The sequence below is a fragment of the Pseudoliparis swirei genome, chromosome 9, assembly GCF_029220125.1.
Source record: "Pseudoliparis swirei isolate HS2019 ecotype Mariana Trench chromosome 9, NWPU_hadal_v1, whole genome shotgun sequence".
NCBI classification, from domain to species: Eukaryota; Metazoa; Chordata; class Actinopteri; order Perciformes; family Liparidae; genus Pseudoliparis; species Pseudoliparis swirei.
Window position 1 is genome coordinate 12,609,138 of NC_079396.1, and position 24,553 is coordinate 12,633,690.

Sequence of the window (24,553 nt, forward strand, 5' to 3'; positions counted from 1 at the left end):
TCTCACTCATTATCCGGCTCCGTGGGCGAGGGCTCATAAAGTCAATTTTAAGTTCAAGTGTATTTAATTTTTTTTTTACCTGCTCTCAGAGTTTCAGCAGTTTGGTTGAATGTTGTGTATTCTTAGCCTGCTGTTAATTAGTAGTTGGCTTTTATGTTGTTGAGTTTGATGGTGAGTTTAGATTGTATGGACCCAGCAGTAGAGGTAAAATACTGCACTCTTCTTCTTCTTCTTCTTCTTCTCTACAACCCACATCGCCCCATTAAATGAGTTGTCCTGAGAGGCTGCAGGCAGAAATATGTGGACCAGTGAGCCATTACAGGAAAACATCTCTATTTCTTATTCTATGGGTCTGCACACAAACAAAAAGCACAGGCCTGGAGAAAACTGTGCTGTACAACAAAAGTCAAAGGAATCCCACTCTCCCCGTCTCCTCCGCTCTGCCTCTGTGGTTTCTGATGATACTCCTCAACTCCTCCCACACAGATGATGGCGATGATGGCGCAGTCATCACTGCCGGGCTCACATTATGTCACACAGACATAGCCCTCGATTACACCAACCTCTGTTGGCATGAACCGGCTGTCATCTCAGATCACAGAGCTACGGTTTGCAGGCCCTGTACATGTCAGGTTAAGCTCACAGGAATCTGCCAAGAGTCAAACACCGCGGCCGATGACCTATTCAAATTCTTTATTTGTCAACAGTGATAAGGTGGCATTTTTTCATGTCGCTTTTAACCACATCTTGAAATTGATGAAAGTGCACTGACATGGCACAAGGTGGATGAATAAACTGTGTTTAATTGTCGAATTAGAATACAGAAAGGTTTGGTGAAGGGTAATGGATACTCCTCATTCTGCCATATCAGCAGTGTGAAAGGGCAACTCTGCATGCTACTCACTGATTCTGTCTTTGTTTCTCATTCTGTCTCTCCTCACCTATCCTCACCTACCCCACCACTCCCTCTTTTCACTTGCCCTGTTCTTTCTTCAAGCCACCTCCATGACTTATTCAGAGGCTAATGTAACATGGCAATGTTTTAATGAGCAGGGACCAAAAGGAGTCCCCCAGCACCCAAGTAAGAATATAATACCCTCTCTTACCCTCCAAGGACCATCCCAAAAAACTCTAATCAGCAGCATGGTTCCAATGTATTCTCCAGAAACACTCATCTGGTGAGCTGGGCCACTTCACCTCTCACATGCCTAATGCGGTGTAGGGTGCGGAGGAGAGACCGAAGAGGCTGGCTGTTAATCTCAAACAACCACCGCCTCTTAAAGGCATTGCACTTTGGATGACAAGACCTTGAAAAAGGGTGCACTGATTTGGTCTTGAATCAAAGTCGGTTTTTCACACTTGTTCCAAGAAATATAACTCCGTGCTCCATGTACTTCTTCACATACATTTTGGACACACAACAAATATTTAGAATCTGATACAAAAGAGATCAGGTTTACATTGTGACTTGGATTATACTCAAAAGTAGTTTAAAGAGACGAAAGAGGAACATTTAGAAAGACATTACATACCAGAGTTAGGACAACAGTGTTCTGGTCCTCTGATATAAAAAAATTAGTTTCAAACAGATCAGCAGTTAACAGTATCAGTATCAGCTCTCTGTCTCTCCACTCACCTCATGGACGTTTAACTGGTTCTGACCTCGACATAGCGCTTTATAGCTGGTGGTGAATTCACCAATGAAATCGTGGCTGGAGAAAAGAGACAAAACCTGCATGAGATAACGTTCATTCAGATGCAGAAGGTAACCCTGAGAGAAGATAAAAGTAGTCGGATGAATTATACCACAACTACTTACGCACAGATATAATCTGATAATGCCTTGTTAATAGCAAATAAGAAGACAATATTGTGAAAGTGATGAAAACATATAATAATCGAGGAGTTAAATTAGAAATCTGTAGACATGTGGAAAAATTTAGAAATTATATGAATTATCACTGTAATGAAAATGCTGTGTGTGTGTGTGTGTGTGTGTGTGTGTGTGTGTGTGTGTGTGTGTGTACATCCTTTACCTCCCATCTCTGTCCCAGTCATACACCTCCACTTTGATTGTCCTGTGAAACCCATTGAATTAGAAGACAAAGTGTTGAGCACATTTATGTAGCAGGTGAACCATCTCATATCCTTGAGGAGAATTTCTGAAATAACACAGCAGAAAACGGTATTTAAACTCATTCATTATCAGTGAAAGCTTAATTAAATGAATTAAAGAGATCGCTTACTAAACGTGTTTTACATACAACAACAACACATTTAATCTAGACTGAGACCAATACCAGTTCAATAGAGCTGAACTTCTGTCAGTCTTGCATTCAAAAAAGTGTTTCGAGCCGGCTGGTGTACTCATTAGTGTTTCTCACAGAAGAGATACTTTGAGGTTAGTTGCCAGAAGTTTGGCATTCCTAGCATTTCCCTACACATGCCAAAGATAGAAAGCTATAACCTCTTGGGATTATATTTAGCACATTCCTGAAATAAATTGGAAGGCAAGAATCCAAATAAATAAGCTTGAGATAATTAACTCAGAAAAAGGAAATTGCTTCCTCTTTTATTCTTTATCTTATGGAAAGATCATTGGCTCCTCTCATCAGCAGCTGTCAATAATGTGTGTCTGGGTCCAGGACGAGGCAAGGGGCTGGAGGGCGGGCCTGTTATCCTGGCCTGAACTCATTCTGTCTGCACTTAATGTGTTTCCCCTCTAATAACAAACGTGTGTGATCCATGTAGTGCAGAGAGAGATAAGCCAAGAGTTTTAACGTCAATCTGTCGTGTCCCACTATAATTGAGTTCTCGACAGAACACAGCGTCTATGATTAAAGAATTGCTTCCACATGGCTCTCAACATGGCGATGGCTGAGCCGGCAGCGAGAAGCTGACTGTACGAAGAGCGCAACATATTCTGTTGCGTCTCACTCCCAACAGAGTGAGACGCAATCTACGATGCTCCCAGCATCCCGCTAGCATACTAAATGTTTTGTAGAGAAACTTAAATACTGAAACAACATTTAACAGATATTCAGATTTTCGAGTAAGAGTGAGAGAACAATCAAATCGTCCTTGTACTCTAGACTAAAAAACAAATGTGTTGTGATGCTCAAGGCAATGATAGCTCTGTCAACATCAATTTCCTCCAATGTAATTTTCTCGCAACTAATAATCATGGCCATGAGCAGCCCAACGACACGATCAAATCTACTGGTGAAGATATAGCAAATTAGTTTCTGGATCAATCTTATTTCGGTTCATGCACCCACTGCATGTTTTAGTGGAGATGGGATTTCACTCTCTGATTGTTATTAAAGCCAGATGATTACATGAGATCTGACAGATTCAAATGAGGTCAGAAGACGTGACTCAAGCAAGGACCTAAACACAATCATTCCTGCCTTAGATTTACAGGTAAAACATGGGCGTGGAGGAAATATAAGGAGCAGGTGTTTCTCCACTGGAGCATCGGCTGTCCTAGGAACTCTCTCTCTCTTCCTGGTCCTTCCATCCACTACTTATCACCTCCTGTCTCTTAGAACTGTGTGAATCGTATCCTTGAGTTTTGACTAGTGTATGAGTAGTCTGGCAATTATCTTGGCTTTTGTGGAAGAATAATTCATCAAATATTATTATTCTGTGATCCTGTGGGGTAATTGTGCTTATGTTATTGCCACATTTAATTATTACAAAGCCAATATATGTTTAACAGAGTTTAAATGTGACCGTTTAACAGTTCAAATGTGCTGAGAAGTAGTTAATCAAAAGAAAGAAAATGTCAATGGCTCTGCTGCGCAGATTTTGGAAATTGAGAAAGCCAAAAATGAAAACTGCAGATATTTCCGCGGAAACATCAGGAAGACCCTTAAGTCGCTCAAGATTTATCTCGCCATCAAAACCCTTAAAGGGAATCAGGATTCTTTCATGCTTCCGCTCCATCTGTCTGACCCAATTAGCTTCTCCAGGCAGGTGAGGAGAGACAGGATCGAAATGAAGAACCTCGGTTGACATGCTCTTTGACGACTTCTACAAATTCTCGTGACTGCCACTTTCTTGCTTATGCTGACACACATAGCGGCTGCTGTTCTAGCCACTCGTCAACATCTATAGAACGAAGAGTTCAGACACTTTCAACTCTCTCTCCTCTGATATTTGAGGTTCCTGTCGAAACTCCTCCAGCTCCTCAGTTGTCCCGTGAGGCCTATTACTCGGAAGAGATTCAGATAACATAGGAGAAGCCACTGCAGCTGCTAATCAGAAACTTGAAAATCCGGCTGTAATATTTCTCTCTCACAGCAGCATATAAAATAATGTTATCAACTCAATGCTCTAAATTTGACATTTCTAAAACAATTTTGAAAGAACTTTAATAAAATACTGTGCGGCTTTGATTTCTATACTGGAAAGCCACACTACTTGTAAAGCATGTATAACGTCGGCTGAACACTTTCTTGCACATCTTCATTTATCCTACCTGTCATAGTCTCCATTGCAGAGCGCTCTAACAGGGATAGAGAAGGGTTGCCACACGGGGTTCAGCGTGTTCTTCACCACTTCCGTCTTGTGGCAGATGGTGAACCTGGAGACGCAGGTCAACAGGGATTTAAAATCCTAAAAGAAGAATCTCAAAGGGGAAAAAAAAGCCCAGTGATCAAATCTTCCTGTTCTACTTTGCTTCTCGACCATACCTACATGAATCTCAATGCGGCTGAGTTCAAGGGATTTAAATTGTTGGTCTTTCACTCCTGGTTCACTTGCTCTTTGATCCCCACACCCTCCTACCTGTCTTTGATATACGCACTGAGAAGCAGAGGCCAGAGACAAACTCACGTGCCATCTTCATTGCTCCTGTAGAAGACCATGAAGGGGTCCGACTTTCCAAAGAAGTCCTTTTTATCAAGTTTGTTGGCACAGAATTGCATTGTTGCGTAATCCTACAGACAAAGGAAAACAACAGTCAGAGAAATAAAAAGACAAAAAAATAAAGGACATTGCAAATACATGCTTCTGCTTCTGTTTGCCTCTTGTTGTTTGTTTGTACATGCTGTGTGCCAAGATATAAAAGCACTGAAGCACCAAATAAAAGCAAACTGCTGACTGAATCCTAATTAGAGCAGAGTGAAACCAGCCAGTGGGTGCTCATTCCAAAATCTGCAAATGCATTTATTTATTTATTTTATTTATTTATTTATTTATTTAGAGAATAAGGGACAGTGCATATTGATAGACAGTACAATGTACATGTAAATATGCCAGATTATAGCCGGGAGGCTAGTTTCCATCTGTAGTCCCTTGGCAGGTTGATGTAGTTTAAGAATACAAGCAGAGTGAAATAGAAAGCACACATCACTTCACACGTAATGACAGTACAGCAATACAAAAGAAGAAACGAAGATTAATAAAAAGGTGCATTTAAGACATTTGGATACCGTGCGGGTTAATTCATTCATTCCGATTTCTTTAAAATGCTCCTCCTGCATAAGAACAGCGGATGGGAAAAGTGGTATCAAATTGAAAAAACCTTGTTGTGCACCATATAATCAGTACGAGAGACCATGCAGAGACACGGAAATGGATTTTAAACCCTGTATAAGGAGGAGGGGGAGGAGGGGGGCGGGTACAAAAAGGATGTGGAGGGTGTGAGTGCAGCTAATGACACATTAGAAAGGCTGGTATTACCATAATTATATTCATTTCGGCAGCATTTCAATGTGTGCTGCCATTACAAGGACAATGAACATGCCCCAATATGCTCCTGGTTCCAGAAAGTCTCCCTGTGGTCAAGATATTAGTCTGCATTGTATAATAATGAAGCATAGTGGGCAGTTTGGACAGGAACATCTAAATATTGGAAGAAACTCCATAACTGGCTGTTTTTAGACCAATGGCATACCAAAAATGCAAGTCAAGATTCTCATTGTCATATTATAAAGAATTAGATTTAATATCATTGGACGTTTTGGGTCCTTTAACTGGCAGAAAGAAGAGCTGCTGGTCTCCCGAGCTTTTATATTTTGAAGTGCAGCTATTAGATCTGAGTCAGCATGGTGCTGCACTGGGTTTCCATCGATTGCTTTGACCCAGATCAGCGTGGTGCGATCTGCCTCTGACCTGCCTCTCACTTAGCCCCATCACATCCCTTAATGCCTTGGACAGGACGCAGACCAGCCTCTGGGGCAAACGCTCAGAGAAAGATGGATGTCACTACATGGATACTTGATCATATAACTCTGAGATTCTTCTTCTATAAATGTAGCTCATTTCATTATCGCCTTTGTATTGTCTGATCACACTTCATGTTACCAAGCAACACTGTGGAAATGTTAGGACGGAAACTAAGTAAAGAGCGGATTGAAACTAAGGCACTGGTGACTATCCACAGTTGTTATCTGTGTTTCTGCTGTGCCACCTCTACAATATCGGTAGAGAATATTTTTTTCTCCATTTTGTAACCCTGGATACAGATAAATAAAGGTTTAGAAGAAAGTCAAGATCATCAGTGGAGTCGCTTTCACAAGAAAATCTAATCTGGAAGTTTCCATTGTTTGCTTCGGTCAGTTACCCTTAAAAATAGAGGCAGCACTGACCTGCTTAACGCAGACACGGCTTCTGCATTTACACTATCATGGCAACACTGTGCCTTAAGCCTTCATTAGGCATGGATAACACATACCCACTTTGGTGCCTTGCAGTTTTCTCTCATTATGTGTGGGAAAAAAGGCTGAAGATTCATTTCAGCCTCTGAGGTTTAAGAGCAAGGGAATACTGAGTGCAGTCGGTATTCTCTTTTCCATTTCCCTGCTCCCCAAAGATATCGCTGCATGGGGTAAAGTGTTAGAGCAATGCACATTGTCACTTTCAGAGTCGGACTTGTCTCTCAAAGAAATACGGAGCAATTCCTGAAATGTGGCCTTGGGTTAATGATTTCTCTCAATGTGAGAAACTGTTTTATATATGCAGAAAAAAGGAAAATGGAAAGACATTATACAATCCAAAAAGTCAATGTAAAATGAATGACAATACATTGATGAGCATTGGAACAGATGGTTCGTCTGTGTATGTATATACTATACATACACTTGGAAGAACTACAGTACATCGTTTTTTAATTTAAATCTCTTTCATATGTAAAGTGTTGTGCGGTTTACTTCGATTCAAATCAGGCTGAGCTGCAGCTAGACTGAAGATGAACTGAGAGAGAGCCAGCTGCTGCTCAGCATGTTACATGTGCCAGAGTTAACGATAGCCAAGAGGAAGCCTTTGATCCATGCAGAGGCTGTTGCTATCTCTAATGATACCTGGCAGATCCACCACCAAGGTGGAGAGCCAACCATCCTCTTGGTTAATAATCCCTTCAGAACTTCCCCAGTCGATTCCCACTCTGCTGATTTCACTTTCTACAAACAAAAGTTGCAGTGTTTCATCAGGCGAGGCAAGAACTCAGCATCCGCCATTTATTGGTCACACGTGGATTATAAAATAAATAGCATCCAGATGGATTGGAAGCAATTACAAACTGCTATAATTCACAGGTGTGGGACTTGTTCTCACAGCAAAGTCTTCAGATTATTCAATTATAGCACATGTTTTCTCTCAGTTCCCTGTTCTGTAGTCAAACAGGAGGTTTGTTCTCCTCAGGGTCAACTTCTGTGTAAACAGGGAAGGTCTGGAGTGACATAAACTCTGTGTCTCTCTAATGGCGTCTGGGAGAAAGGAAATGGTCATTCGTACCAGTTATGATCATTTGCATTTATATTACAAAACCCTTCTTGAGGTGGTGCTTTGCAGTGATTACGTTAACTTCTGTCAGATCCACTGCACCTGGTGACTCACAGACGCACCTCAATGGCTGTGCTTGCTTCAATCCAGCAAGAACCACATCAGTAATGTAAAGTCATGGCAGTTTTATTTCTAAAATGGCTCATCTGTCTCACTGTAATCGGAGACTGTCTATTAATAAGGAAATAAATTGTGCCATTCATCAAACTTCCTCAAAGTCAGCCACAACAACTGTGAAACCAGTGGCTTGTTTACAGTTTTAACCATTAGATGCCACATGCATATCATAAAACATCCACACTGTAGTTGCTGTTCAATGACTTGTTTATAGCCTCCAAGGGAGGCCAGTTGTTCCAACCAATAAGTCTTGACACTTCTACTGGCAGCAGTATATTGAGATTACTGTCTTCATTTAGCAGTGCAGAAAGAAAGTCTATGGGCATCAGTTGACTCAGGTTATTAACACAGACTCCTGGATTACCACATCACACATCGGAGGAAAAGTCTGCTTCAGTGGTGGGAATGAAAGCAAGCTCATTAAATAGGCATTCAAACTCATAGCACATTCACTATGTTTACATGTTCCATTTGACAAACGTAATTGCAAAGAAACGTGGCGTATCCTGCTGGCTTAATGAGGGCTGTTATGACACAATATATCTAACTGAAGCCAAGGCTATTAAACAAGCCACTTCACTCAGTATTTAAATTATGGGACTTACACAAAATGCACCATTTCCCTCCTGTGTGTCTCAAACAATTTCACATTGACATGCCGTAATCAGTTGCACTCAATATGTTTGATTGAACTCTAATGTGCCGTTGTGAAAGGGCCCACTTCAACTTCGATCAGTGAACATTGCAAAACATGTATTATTAAAACCCACTTTGTAGGCAAAGATATAGGGATTAAACTATTTAAACTTACTCTGCAGTTTCCCAGCTCCTCGGCAGACAAGATAATGGTCCCACATTTCTTCCCGGGTATGCCGCTGAGGAAACAAATCGAAATCATCTCCTTTTATATAAATATTGTACACAGCATAACAATGAAGATCCACTTCATCAACTTGTTTGTGGCTTAAATTGTATTAAGAGGCACCATGTTTCCTTTTGCATTTACCACAAGTGATGCAATGCAGTAAATTGCCCACCGATGATCTCAAGTTTCTCAATGCTTGTGTCATGTCTCATCGTTTATGTTAAGTTTTAAGTTTTAGTTCTGTTTTCCACGTCCGCTTTTATTTTGTAGTAACTGTCCTCTCTTGTTTCAGAAACTTTATTTCCTGCCCCGGTGTTCCCTGTTAGTGTGATTGTCTGCTCCACCCCTGATTGTGTCCACCTGTTCCCCGTTTCCTCATGTATTTAAGCCTGTGTCTACCTGTGTCTTGTGTCAGATCGCCTTGTCTCTTGTCTTGTCCTGATCGTTCTTGATAGTGTAGTTTTTTGTCCTGGTTTGATTTTCCAACATAGTTGGGATTTTGTTTTGTAGGCTACTTTGTTCAAGTCTTTTTCCAGCATAGCTGTGATTTTCTGTTTTCTTATAAACCCTTTTGATTCCCCTGAACTTCGGAGTCGTGCTTTTGGGTCCTGTTTTTTGAGTCATGACAGCTTGATGGAAATAAAGATTGTAGTTATGTTAGCAGTGCAGTTATCTTCTGAAAGAGCCTTTAAGTACACCTGTGAATCAGTGATTCTATTTCCACCAGAGAGTTTACCAGACAGTTCAATAATAATAATGAGAAAGATTAACGGAAATTAGGCTTTTTATGCAGCCACACTCTTCACTTGAAGCTATGAGTTTACAGGTGTATTTTTACATACAATTAGAATAGAATAGAATATACACTTTTATTAATCCCCAAGGGGAAATTAGTTCTCTGCATTTAACCCATCCTTAGTTATTAAGGAGCAGTGGGCTGCGGTGAAGCGCCCGGGAAGCAACTGGGGGTTCAGTGCCTTGCTCAAGGACACTTCGACTTGCAACTAATGGGGAGAGCGGGGATCGAACCCACAACCCTGCGGTTGCAGGACGGCCCTCTTACCCCACTGAGCTAATTACAGCTTAGATCATATCATTCATGACAGAATGTGACACAAGAGTGACAGTTTGGCAGCTCTAATGAGCACATTATTTAGTTTCATCACTGTCACTGAATAAAAAAACAGTTATAAATAAAGACTCTTGAGTTTTTTCGTACAATGTGGAAGAAAACTGCTGAGAAACAAAACCCCTCTGATCCGCGTTTACTGAGAGTTTAAAGCTCCGTGGGTCTGCAGGTGTTTACTGCTGATTCTCGCTCCAGCAGATGATCAAGACACATCGCAGCACACGAGCGGTACCTGTGCGTCTGCATTGCTGTGCTTCACCAAGTAGCTCACCAAGTCAATGGTGCTAACAAAAGAGAGACAGAGTTTATTGTTCCGGTTTGTTCTAAATGGTTTCGGGCTGTAGTTTTTGAAGCGAAACACAATTAGATCTTGTTTATATCCAGTCTCTACAACACTCCGCTTCCACTGAAGCTGTGCTAACAAGGCAGAGCCCATTCCACTTCACGTAGCGCAAGACAGCATATCTACTTTCCCGTCATACAGAAGCACTCCAGCTGCTGACACTCCTGTCATCTTTCAGGGTAAAGAAGGAAATTACACGGGAGTCCTGCGGTGGACGTAGCTGGAGAGCAATCATTAGAAGGTCAGATTTGCTGCAGATCCTCATTTATTATGACTGTTCATCTGACTGACAGTTCAACTGGATTCCATATGACTAAATGGGGGGTAGAATTACAACAGAAGATACTTGCAATAGAGCAAACCTGCGACGGCTGAACATACAGTACTGTGTATGCCAGGGAACCTACAGTGTGATGGGATGTAGCGTGGCTTCCTTTTGCTGGTATTTTTAGGCAAAGCTACAGGGTGCTTCCAATAACTTTGACTTCTATTTCAGGTTCCCAAGGCCCTTGATGCATGCAGTTTAACACTCCATAAAAGCAATAGTAGCTCCTCAATTATGAAGTTTGATCAACCTTAATATAAATCTATTGACCACCACCAACATCAATGTACCGCACCAACTACATTGGTGCAAGGAAACTTTCAAAGTGTCAGCCTTTAATGACACTCTGAGGGGGAAGGAACACTTCATTATCAAGCTCCTTAAGTATCAATTGCAAGGTTAATAAATGTGTCCTTTTATAATTGATGATTATTAAGTTGCCACTGTACAGTTTATGACGCCTCAAAGAGCCAGTAACTCTCTCACCAATGAGGCCTGCACGCTGCACACTCCACAGGTCAAGTTATCTCCCTCGGCTCACGATAATGACCAGTACTCTTTTCAAACTCAGAAATGAGATCCATTGATGGATAAAATATCCTCTCCAGACAGGTTAAGATGCACCACCCTGATGTAATCTCTGCTGCTGAGACGAGAGCAGGTACCAAAATGAAAATGGTCTTTTTTAATGAGGCGTACATTATTTAGTGCTGCATTTTCTCTTGACAATGACTTGTTAAGTTGAAGAACAAATAAGCACTGCTGCAAAAATGCAGTTCCTGTGGAACGAGAGTTTATTTTTTATTGCAGAGCCTTACACTTTTTTCTAGCAGTTCTAACATCTTCTTCCCTGCAATGTGACTGCTGGTGATATGAAGTCCCCTGTTTCAAGAGGCCTCATTCACTCAGGGCTCATTCACTGGTTCCTCAGTGGGGAAACACTTTGATGATGAAATTATGTGAAATGTGCTGCTCCGGCCCTCTTTGCTGTACTATCTGCATGAGAACAAGGCCAACAATCCGACTGCTGTGAGGAACTGACAGTAGTTAGTCAGTCGGTCATGTATATGTGTATTTGTTTCCACTGATTCTGTGCTGCTCAAAAATGTGACTTTTCAAATTACAACAAGCAAATATCATAAGGGTGTTTTGTGATGTTTAACAGTCAGGCAATCCCCAGATAACCAACTTGTCTCAACAAAACGATGTGACCACTTCAGTTGTGGGGTTATGTCATCAAGTATACACACATTTACAGTATAATGTGGAATATAAGATACTTTTATTTTGTGTCACACAGCTGTGGATTACGGAATTGGATCTCACTCAACCTAGGGGTCGGGACCCCCCAGAGAGTGTATATAACATCTCCTGTGCCAGTGTAACCTGCCTCAGAAATACGACTTAATTGAGTGTTTGTGAGAGTCAACTTGTGATTTCAAATGAGTTTCTGACGGGGGATTCGCAGCAAATCAGAGGAAGAGAAGAAAAAAAACAGTGCTTGGAACCCATTGGACAACATCTCGGCGCAAGATGTTCAAACTAACACGGACATAGTTATTCTGGTGGGTCACGATTTAAAGAAGTTGAGAACGTCATCCCAACCATCAAAGTCAAGTAATGCGCTGCAATGATGTCACTTTGTAATTGTGTCATTGGGTAGTGAGATTGTTGCAGCAGTGAGATTAAGGATGCACAGATAGTTATCAAATTATACTATACATTGTATTATTATCAGTTTTTATGCGCAGAACACTGACATATTGATAATCATCAGCATTATTAATGAGAAGTTGGTCAAGTAAACCTTATTTTAATATCTTTATGGTGCTTTACCAAATAATACAGATATATCACTGTTCATTTTGAACTATGTTTCTTTGATACTTTGACTGGTTGGACGGTGGTACATGGTAATATCTGTCGTCCACTGTGTTGGCCCTTTGCTTGAATATGAACCACCTGAGAATATTCCTACAGACATTCCGGTTACAATGATGAACCGTACATGGGTTTCAATAATTGTTCCACTTGAACACAAGAAATATCAAAGTTGAATCTGCATGAGATTTACATAAATAAATGCTTCCCAGCAGGATCCCTTTCCATGCTGCAGACACCTTGAGCTTTCTTCAGATGTTTAGCCACAGCACTGGGCAGGCTGGAGGAAAAGCAAACTCAGTGGTGTATTGTACATTTCATCCAACACGTTATACCATGCTGGTGATTCATGGTATTGGGTTTCGTCAAACAACATGGAATTTTAATTTATTTTAATTTTTAAAGCGGACACACCCCTGGTGAATACGTTAAAACAAATACATACCTTTCTGGAATTCAATGTTTAAATATGCATATGAGGCAACTGAGGTTAACGTCTATTACATTTAAGAGAATTCTACAGATGCAAATAGACAACGTAAATATGTATTTTGGATTTAAAAATTCATGGTATGCAAGAAATATTCAGGGCAGTGCATACAAATCAGGGCAGTGCATACAAAATTGATATTTCTGCCTGTGATGTCTTGCCCTAAATCCATGTTTACCTTTGCATTGAAAATGCCGGAAGGTTATGTTTTGATCGCCGTGTATTTATTTATTTATTTATTTATTTGTATGCGTGTTATTCGCAAAACTCAAAAAGTATTGAACCGAATCGCATGCAATTTGGTGGGATGATTGTTTATTATCCGGGGACCAGTTGATTAGATTTTGGGATCGATCGGGTCAAAGGTCAAGGTCAAAGGTCATGAACAGGTCAAAATCTTTCGCAGAACTCAAAAAGTATTGAACCGAATCGCATGAAATTTGGTGGGATGATTGTTTATTATCCGGGGACTAGTTGATTATATTTTGGGATCGATCGGGTCAAAGGTCAAGGTCAAAGGTCATGAACAGGTCAAATCTCCTTGAATCACATGGAATTTGGTGGGATGATTGGTTATTATCCGGGGACCATTTGATTAGATTTTGGGATCAATCGGGTCAAAGGTCAAGGTCAAGGTCATGGAAAGGTCAAAATCTTTTTTTTACCATAGCACGATACATTTTTGTCCAATTGGCATGCAACTAATGCCAAAATGTTCATAATTCAATGCCCAATCTTGTGATATGCGAAGGTATGCGCTCTACCGAGTGCCCGTTCTAGTTTGTTTTGTTTTTGTGAAATAACTGCCCAACAACCTCCAGTGGCGTGAAGCTACGCTGTGCACATCCACAAAGTATAATAGATTAAATATCAAACATTACCAATATGATTGGTTAGAAATAAATATGTTGTAACTTTAGTTAAAGACTGCAGTACCCTCCATCTCCTCACGGGCTTGACTGCGGATATTCTTCTTTAGAGCATTACCAACCTTCAGTGTATTTGAATACAATTCAAGCTTTTAGGCTATTATATTACATCATTTCTTTAAGATTGAATGCAATTTACAGTTAAGAGGAACAATACTAATCCTTGTGCAGAGGCAATAATGGCAGCTAAATGCAGCGTGTGAAGAGCCGACATGAATAGGAGTTTTTATAAGGTGTTCTCGTTCAGAGAAGACTGATGGCAGCCTTTTATCGTCCAAGGCTTCTGTGCTTCCAGTGAATGATTAATGGGATCAAATTAAGGCATAATGGGTTCCCGCGTGTGATGAATGCAGGTGAGCAGTGACTGCACACACCACATGATGAGGAGATATGATCCCTAACACCATTCCTAGCTCTATATAATTAATAGTCACTTAAAGGCTTCCCTTGGCACAACAGACACCTTGTCAGATGGTCCTGACCATTCAAATGCCACTGTAATATTTACAGTGAAATTAGCATCATGTTAGCGCGGCCGGCTACCTCCTCTGCGCTGTCCGTCCTATTAACAGAAGATCCCAGAAGATCAAACAGAGCATCATGAAAACAACTAACAATAGAGACAGAAATGAAACACTGCCTTGTAGCAGAGTGTCCTCCTCTACACAGAAAGAAAGCAAACCCTAAAACAAGAAGCTGTTTTGCCAGATCCCCTGATTGATCAACTGAATGGAAAAAGATCAAGCTGCATATTTCATCATCCCTACAATTGCTTGGCTGTAAATTTCAGAATACCAACGAGAGTATCGCTTTTCAATCAAAGATCATTGCCAATGACACAATATAGATTATCCAGGCTCAATGTACGGGCTCTATAATTTCCCATCTAGAGGCATGACATGGTAATTCACAATTTCTGTATTCTATTACCTATCAGTGCGGAGGTGGGGTGGATGGAGGTTGGTGGGATTAAAGTCCAAAGAGGGACAAGGAAGCAATTGTTGATGTCATTCACTTTAAGGCATTAGGATGAGGAATGGGCTTGATATTTAACTAACGCAGCAACGTGTCGTACATATGAGAGTGGGGGAGGGTTCCCTGCCCGACAATATGAGTGAGAGCCCAAGAAGAAGAAAATGATTTTTTCTCACTGCAGCTGTTGCAGGGCGGGTCTCCAGTACATATTCTCCGACTCGACAACATGACTGCAGTGTTATGATGCTGAGGAGATGGTTACTTTGCTATTTCACACCTGGGGATAAGAACATTAAAACATACTTTTTGGGAAGTGTAACCAAACAAGAAATAGGCAGCTTTCACTCCACGAAACAATGATTTCAGTGAGATTTCCATCAATAGAGAATCCAATGAATCCCACCGGTTTACCGAGGGATACGTGTAAATGAACAAAATGAATAAATGAACTGGTTTGAGACCAACAGAGGCAGTGGTGGGTAGACCACAAGCATGGCTTTGTGCCACTGTAAACGTTTGGGCCGGTGGGCAGATCAGAGTTGAACAGAATTAGCAAGGTTGCCAAAAGTCTAGATGGGTTTAAATGGGATTATACCCCGAATCCCTTTGATCTCTATACACCGATAAGCATCTATAATCCCTCACCTCACCAGGATTAAAAAAGAGGGATGAAAGTGCACCAGCTAATTTAAAAGGATACCAGAGAACCTAACGGTTCTCCGAGAGGAAAAAGAGAGCTGTTGTCTACCGGTGCTGCAAGAGGAGCTGGTCCTTGTGTTTAGCTGCAGGCAGCCTGCTCTAAACTCTTTGAAGCTTTGTTAGAATGAGCACAAAGCACGTAAATAGGGCAAAGAAATGCTCTGCAGAAAGCGAAGGATATACCAAACAACCAAGAGTAAAGAATGTGTCTGCTTTTCGCTGTGGAGAACGAGGAATGAGGTGCAAGGCATGAAACCACAATGTGCCCAATATGTCATCTTTTTTCCCGTTATTGCGTAACCTATTGGGTGCTATTCACTGGATACTTCAGGAATCCCACTCATGCATAATGACCATCATCACAACCTCAATTAATGCAAATAATTGTGTTATTTACACTATTGAACACTAAATATAAAATACAATTACCTTTCAAATGCACTCCATTGTGGTATCGATGTAATGAGACTGTTGATGTTTTGATTAAATACATTATGGAGCAGGCTTTACTCACTGTAACGATGTATGACTTATTGTGATTTTAAACAAATGAGATATCCACCAACTAAAAATGGCATGTTTTGACAGAGAGAAAAGAGGATTAGGAGAAGTTGTCAATCAGAGAGAAACTTTCTCACTCGGGCTACAGATAAAAACTGCATGACTGTGAGTTCTCGTCCTCTCTTGTTCTCTCTCCCGCCAACAAAAACCTCCTCTGGAGGAAATAACAAGCACATTTCCATTTCCCCACGGCAAGAGCAAAACATCACACTCTATCAGAAGCTGAAAGAGAAACCCGGTTCTCGTGAATACAGTATTACACATATGTTGTAAGTCAAAATGTACCACACTTTCTCTCCATGGGCGCCTGCCATTAAATCACAGCTGATTCTCGACTCCCGTATTCCTAATGAGTCGGAAGGCCACGCCCCCTTTGGACCTCCCTCCTGGTGCTGGGCAGAAATTAATGGCATTTATATCATGTTACACTGGGGCGCCCTGACCTCCTCTGTGGCGGTTACTGCTGACATTAGATTGCAATCTGCTTGTCGACAGTTTGCTTTCGGCTGTTAAATAGATTACTAACGAGGGAGTGTGAAACAGGCAGCAGAGCGCTCGCTGAGAGGCTCTTGGGTACCTTTTCATCAGATGAGTCCAGTGGCCATGACAGAAATGAACACAGTCTGCTTTGAGTGCAAACAAATCCGCCAAGTTCATCCACAGCCAAACACCTTCACTGCCCTTGGCTGCTCTTGCACTTGAGGTCTCCATGATGAGTCTAAAGACAAACATCGATTGACTTATTATCAACAGAGCTTTAAAAACTAAGACCGTGAACAACATTTCATGGCAGAAAAAAAGGGAGAGATCTTTTTTGATTTTGTGTGACGTTAAAGTCCTTGAAGAGCAATTCAACTGAATGATGGAGAGAAAAAAGAAGTTTGCAACCGGAGATGTTCTGCTGAAAGGGGAGTCGTTTGCGTCTTATGAAACCAAGATGGTAACTAATAAATCCCTGTTTCACCAGACAAAAAGTGTTCTTGTTGAATCAGCAGGCTGTTTTTCTCCTCACTAAGCAGGAACACACATTATTAAACAGGGACCCTTGTTAGTTTTCAGGTTTGGAGCCCAAATTGGCATTTAGTGAGGCAGCAGAACGCTCTAATTGTGTGTGATGTTCCGAGGCAGAGGAGGCTGGTTACTGTAAGCCATCTAAAACATTTCAACTCCCTGTTAAGTAATACAGGGAAACATTAAGCTAAACAGGCAAAGAAAACTATCTCAATGCAAGGGCATTTTGATTGCAGATGAAACTTCTTTCACTTCCACTCGTTATTTAAATATGGAGGTGTTTTCATCTTGGAGGAACTGCCACTGAGTATCCCCAAATAATTCAGCCTACTACATTAACCATCATCTTTTAAAGCACTCCGAGTCTCTGAAGTCCAGATGAGACAAGTGAAGTCCTCTGCTTCAGTTTTCTGTGAGAGGTTCATACATCTCTGCTGCTTGATACAGAAGTTTGATATCTGTAAGATTAACATTGTAAAAATGTATCCGACCCTTTTATGTTCAAATTGATTGTCAATCCGGATCATTGTGGGGTGTAGTGCTTTGGAATTAGGGTTTGTAAAGATGCATCTTAGAAACTACTACTATGGATCTCAGTGCTAGAAGGTTCTAACTGACTGCTTACTGAACCCGTCCCCCGAGCGCGTTTACTCACACAACAGAACTACTTGGTTAGGTTCAGGAAAATATCATGGTTCAGTTCAAATAAGGAGTCAACAGCTGTAACGTAACTGATGTGAGTTAAGTAACACAACAATGGTAAAATATGTCAACATTGACTTGGTTACACAACGACACAAACAGGGGTCACCAGGGTGAAAGTCTGGTGTTTGTTTGAACCATCCAGCTCCCCAAATTAGATGTTGCTTGTTGCTTCTGTCGACCTCTGAGTATCAGAAATAATCTTTCTTTAAGAAACGACTTTCAAGTGTAAATGTGTCACTATTACCATTGTTAACTGTATCGATGAAAGGCGTAGCAACAATAACTAATGGGGGCGAGGCTAACGCTAACCCTGGCATCCAACACCACAACAAGATGCAGAAAAGCTGGTTGACGCGTTCGTTACTTCTAGACTGGATTACTGCAACTCCTTATTATCAGGCTGCTCTACTAAGTCTCTTAGGTCCCTCCGGTTGATCCAGAATGCTGCAGCTCGTGTTCTCACTAAAACTGAGAAAAGAGATCACATTACTTCTGCATTAGCTGCTCTGCACTGGCTCCCCGTAAAAGTATCTTCTTCTCCTCACCTACAAAGCCTTGATTGGTGATGCTCCATCATCTCTTCAGGAGCTTGTAGTACCATATTGCCCCACTAGAGAGCTACAGGGCTACTTGTGGTCCCGAGAGTCTTAAAAAGTAGGATGGGAGCCAGAGCCTTCAGTTATCAAGCTCCTCTTTTATGGAACCAGCTTCCACCTTCAGCCCTGGAGGCAGACACAGTCACCTCATCTAAGAGTAGACTGAAGACTTTCCTCTTATACTCTTGTAGTTAGGGCTGAATCAGGTTAACCTGGTCCTGGAACAGGGATGTCGTGTGTGTACAGACTGTAAAGCCCTTTGAGGCAAATTTGTAATTTGTGATATTGGGCAAAACAAAATAAACTGAATTGAATTGACCTGAGTTAACGGTCAGTATGAACGTCATTGTCGTTTCAGGGAAATGTTTCTCCGAACGTCCTGGAAGAAGAATCTTGTGAGAGTCAGTGATGGTGATATTGTTCCACTTTCTCCTGACAGCACTGAAGGCAAAGTGAGGCTTTTTATCACAATGGAGTCTGATTGGACGAAAACACAGGACGGAAGAGATAAAAGTGTATACTACAGTGCATGGAAGAGAACAGTACAATGCGGTATATTACTGCGTGTAATAGAATAAGTGCAACCTAAACTTGTAAAATGCAATCTAACAAAACACCAGAAATCACTTTTAAAGAATAACTAGACTCAGTGTCAACAAATACGCAATATTATCGGTTTCACAGATATAGTATTTATAACATCGCTGTTGTGTTGAATTGCATTACATTGTACTGCTGTTGGTGTTTTAAATACTTAACTTAATGTTGAAGCAACACTTATACTTATAGAGATGTATGAGCACATATATAGTGTTGAAATTGTGTCTAGTCCTCAGTGGGAACATAATTATATTTCAAGCTTACACAAAAAGACCTAAATGTATTGGATTTTATGAAATGTTGTGTTTCAGTTTCAGATCTCTTGTGATTTGACTTGATTAGATCATTAAAAGATGGCTGATATGATGAAAGCAGAGCCCAGTTTAATTTGTTTAAACAATCAATGTCATCCATCACTCCGTTCACTGTTAATCATTCATCATCTGCTCAGTGTGAGCAGGAATCATACAACATGTGAACGACCAATGTGTCAATCAAAGATTCATCTGGAAAGTCAGAGTTGATTGTTTTGGTTTGGAGCCATCTGGAGCTTTTGTTTAATTTTCTCTAGAGACTTCCAGATGCTTTATGAATGTTGATTGTTTATTTTCATCAATAAGCAGGTTTAACATTAACACATTCTGTTACACATTGACCACAGATTCCCACAGCAGAGAAAACAAATGATTATCACCAAAGCTGTGATTTAAAACAGATGATTATCAAATCAAGCTTCTGTGATTTTGATCAAATATTGGCTGTGCCTTTACTCTGCCATGTTGTCAGGAAATTAAAGAAAAGATTTATCAGTTTAAACTGCACTTTCATCTTTCGTCATTTATTATTTTAGTTGTGGTCTAATCTAAATCTAGAATCTGCTTGGCCTTTCATGTTTTCCTCTAAAGCACCACTGTGTGTGTGTTGAAGGCAAACCTTCAAAGCCAAGCAGATTTAAAGAGAATAAAATCACTTACCGTCACGCTGATAGCAGAGCACATGACATAACATCAATGTGACATCAAACTGGCATCATACAACCACATCACATTCTAAAAGCGCACACATTTCACTTCCTGTGAATTGAATGTGTAGACTTTCTGTAAAGGACTACAACATTACAGTGTTGTTTTGTCTTTTCTCATAAATACAACTAGAGACAGTAGCTGACCTCTTGCATTAGCTGAAGAGTCACTTGCAGTGCACTAGAAGGTGCTTACAATATCTTGCCTTTGTGTAAATATTTTTCCTGAACTTTTTATTCAGTTACCAGAGTATTCGATGGTTTGGTTCCTGCAGGTGGGATCCGGTTCAGATGAGCCTCTGACAGTTACGCCTCTCATTCTATATTCAATTCAGCATGTATGTTTTATTTATGTTATTTTCTATATTTCTCCAAAACCATCTCCTCTCTTGGCTCTCATGGGTTCAGCCATTACACCCACGACAGTCATTGCAGTTTTGCATTCGGTGTATTTCCTGCCTGAAGCACACAGCAGCAGGGCACAGTTACAGTATGGATTTGACATGCTAATGGTGTGCTGCATTCATATGCTCTAGTGTGTAGTATAATGTACCATATCAACACTAAAGGTTACTGCCATTTGTATAATGAACTTTAATATCCCGTTACCTATACAACCATAGTACGATTATCCCACAGGCTACAGAATACACATAATTACAGCCATGAGAGCAGCTAACACGGTTTCTCTGTAAAAGATGGCATTACCTGCATCAGTCAACTCTATAGCTTTGCATTGGCTCAGATACCAATGACTTGGATACATGCTTCTCATTAAAACCACATTATAAACAGAAATTATCTGTACCACTGTGTCAGTTCAGCGCTTCATAGCTCACATTATTCACACTGGCAGACCTCTCTGTCTTAATAAAGACACAAGGGTAAAACCATACATCTCATCCGTCTCGTTATTTTCCCCAAGACAAATAAGTCTTAGAAGATTTGCTCTCAGCGAATGGCGCAAAATTACGTTTGTTCCCATGGGCACAGCACTTACAAATTCAGAAATGATGAGGGGAATTATTGAATCAAGCAGGAGTAGCAGGTTTCTGCATATATGAAAGGGAAAGTTGTGTGTGTGTGTGTGTGTGTGTGTGTGTGTGTGTGTGTGTGTGTGTGTGTGTGTGTGTGTGCGTGTGTGCGTGTGTGCGTGTGTGCGTGTGTGCGTGCGTGCGTGCGTGCGTGCGTGCGTGCGTGCGTGCGTGCGCGCGCGAGGTCTCGAGTAAAGTCTCTGTTGCGTTGAGACGAAAATGTGATGTTCAGCCTTGTTTCATGAAACTTGCATTCCTATATATATATATATATATATATACTTTTTGAAGGCAACGTGATGCCGTTCGGATTAAGAGTTGATTATTCAATACATGTTAAATGTTTGCAGCTATGTTAAATGTTACATAGCTGCAAACTGGTAACTGCTAAATGTTAATACTGACTTTATCCGTAAAACATTCTTCGTCAATGACATGTTGACATTGTGAACGTGCACACCAGCAATTACATTTCCTCCAAAATGTATTTGAAAAAGCAAACGTGTAGCAGATTGTGTTACAGACTGTGTAACGGCATTTTGAAGAAGACCGGGTTGAAGCTCTCTGTTGTGAGTTCACACTCTGATAGTATGTGTGGACTCCACAACTAACTGAGCACAAAGGTTTGGGGAAGGTAAAAGAAAAAAATCTGAAGGTTTAAGACTTTGAAGTCCAGCTCATAATTATGATTTGGTTCATTCTTAGGTAAGAGTTTGGGAGGTGTGTATCAGATATGGTGAACATTACTGAGTAAGTAAAATGGCTTCCAATATACTTTTGCATGTGTGCGCTGGTTGTAGGAGGCAGCACAATGAAGGCAGATTAAGAAAGAAGGCGAGGTTTGGGGAGAATAAATGGGAGATGAAGTGTGGAAAATAGGGAAAGGGCTGCTGATGTGCTTCTTAAGCAGGTCATTGGATGCAACGGGCCTCCGGAGGGCTTGTTAAAGCATGGCGAACAGATTTCCCCAGTCGCTGCGGGAACCGTTCCTCGCCTCTGGTCCGGAGAGGCACTGTCACTTCAGGACGCATGACAAGGAAATGGAGCACATTGCCATTAAACATCTTCTCAGCTATCATCTACCACAGGAGGCGTGGAAAACTCCATTACCCATGGATGCCATTTACAGGGCTCTCAAGTGTCACGCATTGAGCGTGACACTCACGCATTTCGGTCTTAAGTCACGCACTCCCGCCACATATCGTATTTCTCACGCTGAAAAAAACTCTCGGCTATTTAATGTTTTAATGTGCCGCAGCGCGCAAACATGAGCTGGCCGCGCTGCCCTCACCGTGGAGGAATCAAGCGCTCCCCTGGAGTTCTGCCGTGAAGAGCCACTTATCAGCCAATCCAACAACAAAAATGGGCTACACAATAGCCAATCAGAAAAAAAAACCGTATCTGTTGTATCTGGGTAAGATTTAATCCAGCAACCAATGAAAATAAAGTATCCTGGAATTGCGCGCGACTGACTGATATCAGAAAATTTCTTTCTGGGGGGGGGGGGCGGGGATGCTGATAGAAATGTCACTCTTGCCTATCTTCAAAACTTGAGAGCCCTGCATTTAGCTATTTGAACAGGTCAGGGCTGAATAAAATTGTACCGTTAAGTGAATGTTATCAGGAAAAGAAAATGTAAAAGAAACCTATACTTTTCCTTTATTTCCTAATTGCTACAGGTACTTCCTGACATAAGAGCTATTGGAACCATTAATCGCAGTGTAACTGACTGTTTCACAAGGACTCACTTCTGCAGTTTTTCAAACTGCGTTCTTTGACGACAACCATATAATCTTCATCGCTCTCCGCTGCAGAGGAGTCTCGGTGGGAATCAAGGTGCCCTGCTGAAGCTACAGAATCAATACTTCTTTCCATTGTGTCTGCCTGGGGCTCCTGAGTCTTCTGCCTGTCTCTAATGTGTGAAGCCTAGTTTACAGCATACTGGTGAACACTGTCTCTTTATCCTGCTCATGCTCTTATTCAGCACTGAAGCTGTGTAATCCACCGCCACCAGTCCCTGGCAGAGTTTATGGTCAACACCAAAGCCCTGTTATTCACACAAGCCCCCACTGCCAGGGCCAGCACTCATACAGAACTTCACATAGAAGGCGTCACATTCTCACACACAAACACAAGCTTCGTAGCTCATCAAACTCTCCTTCTCTCTTGCAAACAGACACACATAACTCAAAGAGCCATGCACAGGTCTGTTGGTGCTAATGGCTTCAGGGCTTCATATTTCCCAATTTACGTTGAAGGGGTTGATAATGCCATGTGTCTCACGCTGACTTCAATCTGCTCTCCGTGCTAGATGGCCTCCCTAATGACAGTAATTGCATCGAGGAAGCCCCCGGTCCTGTTCAATTACCCATCCTAATGCAAGCACACGGGTGTAATCTTGCAGTATAATGTACGATACAGATGGCTCGAGAAGGCAGACATATTCATCACCGCCTCATCTTTGCTGCAACTTGTGAAATCCAGTAGGAGAACCATGTCACATCTGATAATATCGGAAAACTTGTGTCTGCAAAAGTTAAATTGTTATATTTGTCTCCTTGAGAAGATAAGTAAAGGATCCATGGAGATCTGGATCGTGGTCTATGCCTATACCAACTATTTAACTCTAATGTGTCTTCTGTACACATGACATCTATTGCATCTGTCCATCCTGAAGAGGGATCCTCCTCTGTTGCTCTCCTGAAGGTTGCTTCCATTTTTTCCCTGTGAAAGGGTTGTTTGGGACTTTTTCCTGATCCGATGTGAGTTCCTGGGACAGGGATGTCGTATGTGTAAAGACTGTAAAGCCCTCTGAGGCAAATTTGTAAGTTTTGAGAATGGGCTATAAAAAATAAACTGAATTGAATTGAATGAAAAAAAAAATTCTCTACCTGGCTCTGTGTGGCTGTTATTTTCACAAACAATTGTGCAAAATCCGAGAGTGAACACAGTAAAAGGAACACTCACCCGAGAGGTTTCTCCAGGCGACTGGCAGGTGATCCCACGATCTCTCCCAGTGTACAATAGACCTGTCCCAGGAAGTCCTGCCATGAGGGGGAGCATGAAGTGGGATGGAGAGAGACGTAGGATGGGGGCGTCCAGGTGGATCACGGGGGGTGACAAGGAGAGTCGTGAGGAGTTAAGCAGCGTTATAAGAATTATACGGTTATGAATTAGGACATCTGAGGCAGACACGTACGTTAATGTCGGTTGGCTTCCAGGGTGAAGGAGGAGGAGGAGCGAGAGAGAGAGACCAGGCAGGAGCAGTGACAAGACAAAGCATATCATGGAACAGGAGGCACATGACTCAAATACCAGACTGTCATCAAACAAGTGCAAGAAAGAAGAGCAGAAGTGGATATGTGAACAGGCTGAAAAGCAGAGGGTGCAGAGTCAGTCTCAGAGAAAGAGAAAAGTGAAAGTGAAACATCACAAGAGATGGGAAGCTACGAGGGACGAAAGAGTTCCAGTCAAAGAGCAGTTT

At 41.4% G+C, this 24,553-nt stretch overlaps 1 protein-coding gene across 3 annotated transcripts in view; it reads right to left on the minus strand.

Moving 5' to 3' along the window:
* cpne5a (copine Va) overlaps positions 1-24,553 on the minus strand; it is a 64,409-nt gene that overhangs the window by 21,325 nt on the left and 18,531 nt on the right. For 2 of the 3 annotated variants that reach the window (XM_056423444.1, XM_056423445.1), the window contains exons 6-11: positions 24,037-24,113; positions 8,717-8,780; positions 4,840-4,943; positions 4,484-4,588; positions 2,037-2,078; positions 1,637-1,712 (exon numbers count right to left, since the gene is read on the minus strand). In XM_056423444.1, the coding sequence (XP_056279419.1) occupies positions 1,637-1,712; positions 2,037-2,078; positions 4,484-4,588; positions 4,840-4,943; positions 8,717-8,780; positions 24,037-24,113 (468 nt within the window). Of the gene's footprint in view, positions 1-1,636; positions 1,713-2,036; positions 2,079-4,483; positions 4,589-4,839; positions 4,944-8,716; positions 8,781-24,036; positions 24,114-24,268; positions 24,284-24,553 lie in introns of all 3 variants that reach the window. The other variant, XM_056423446.1, reaches the window with a different exon arrangement.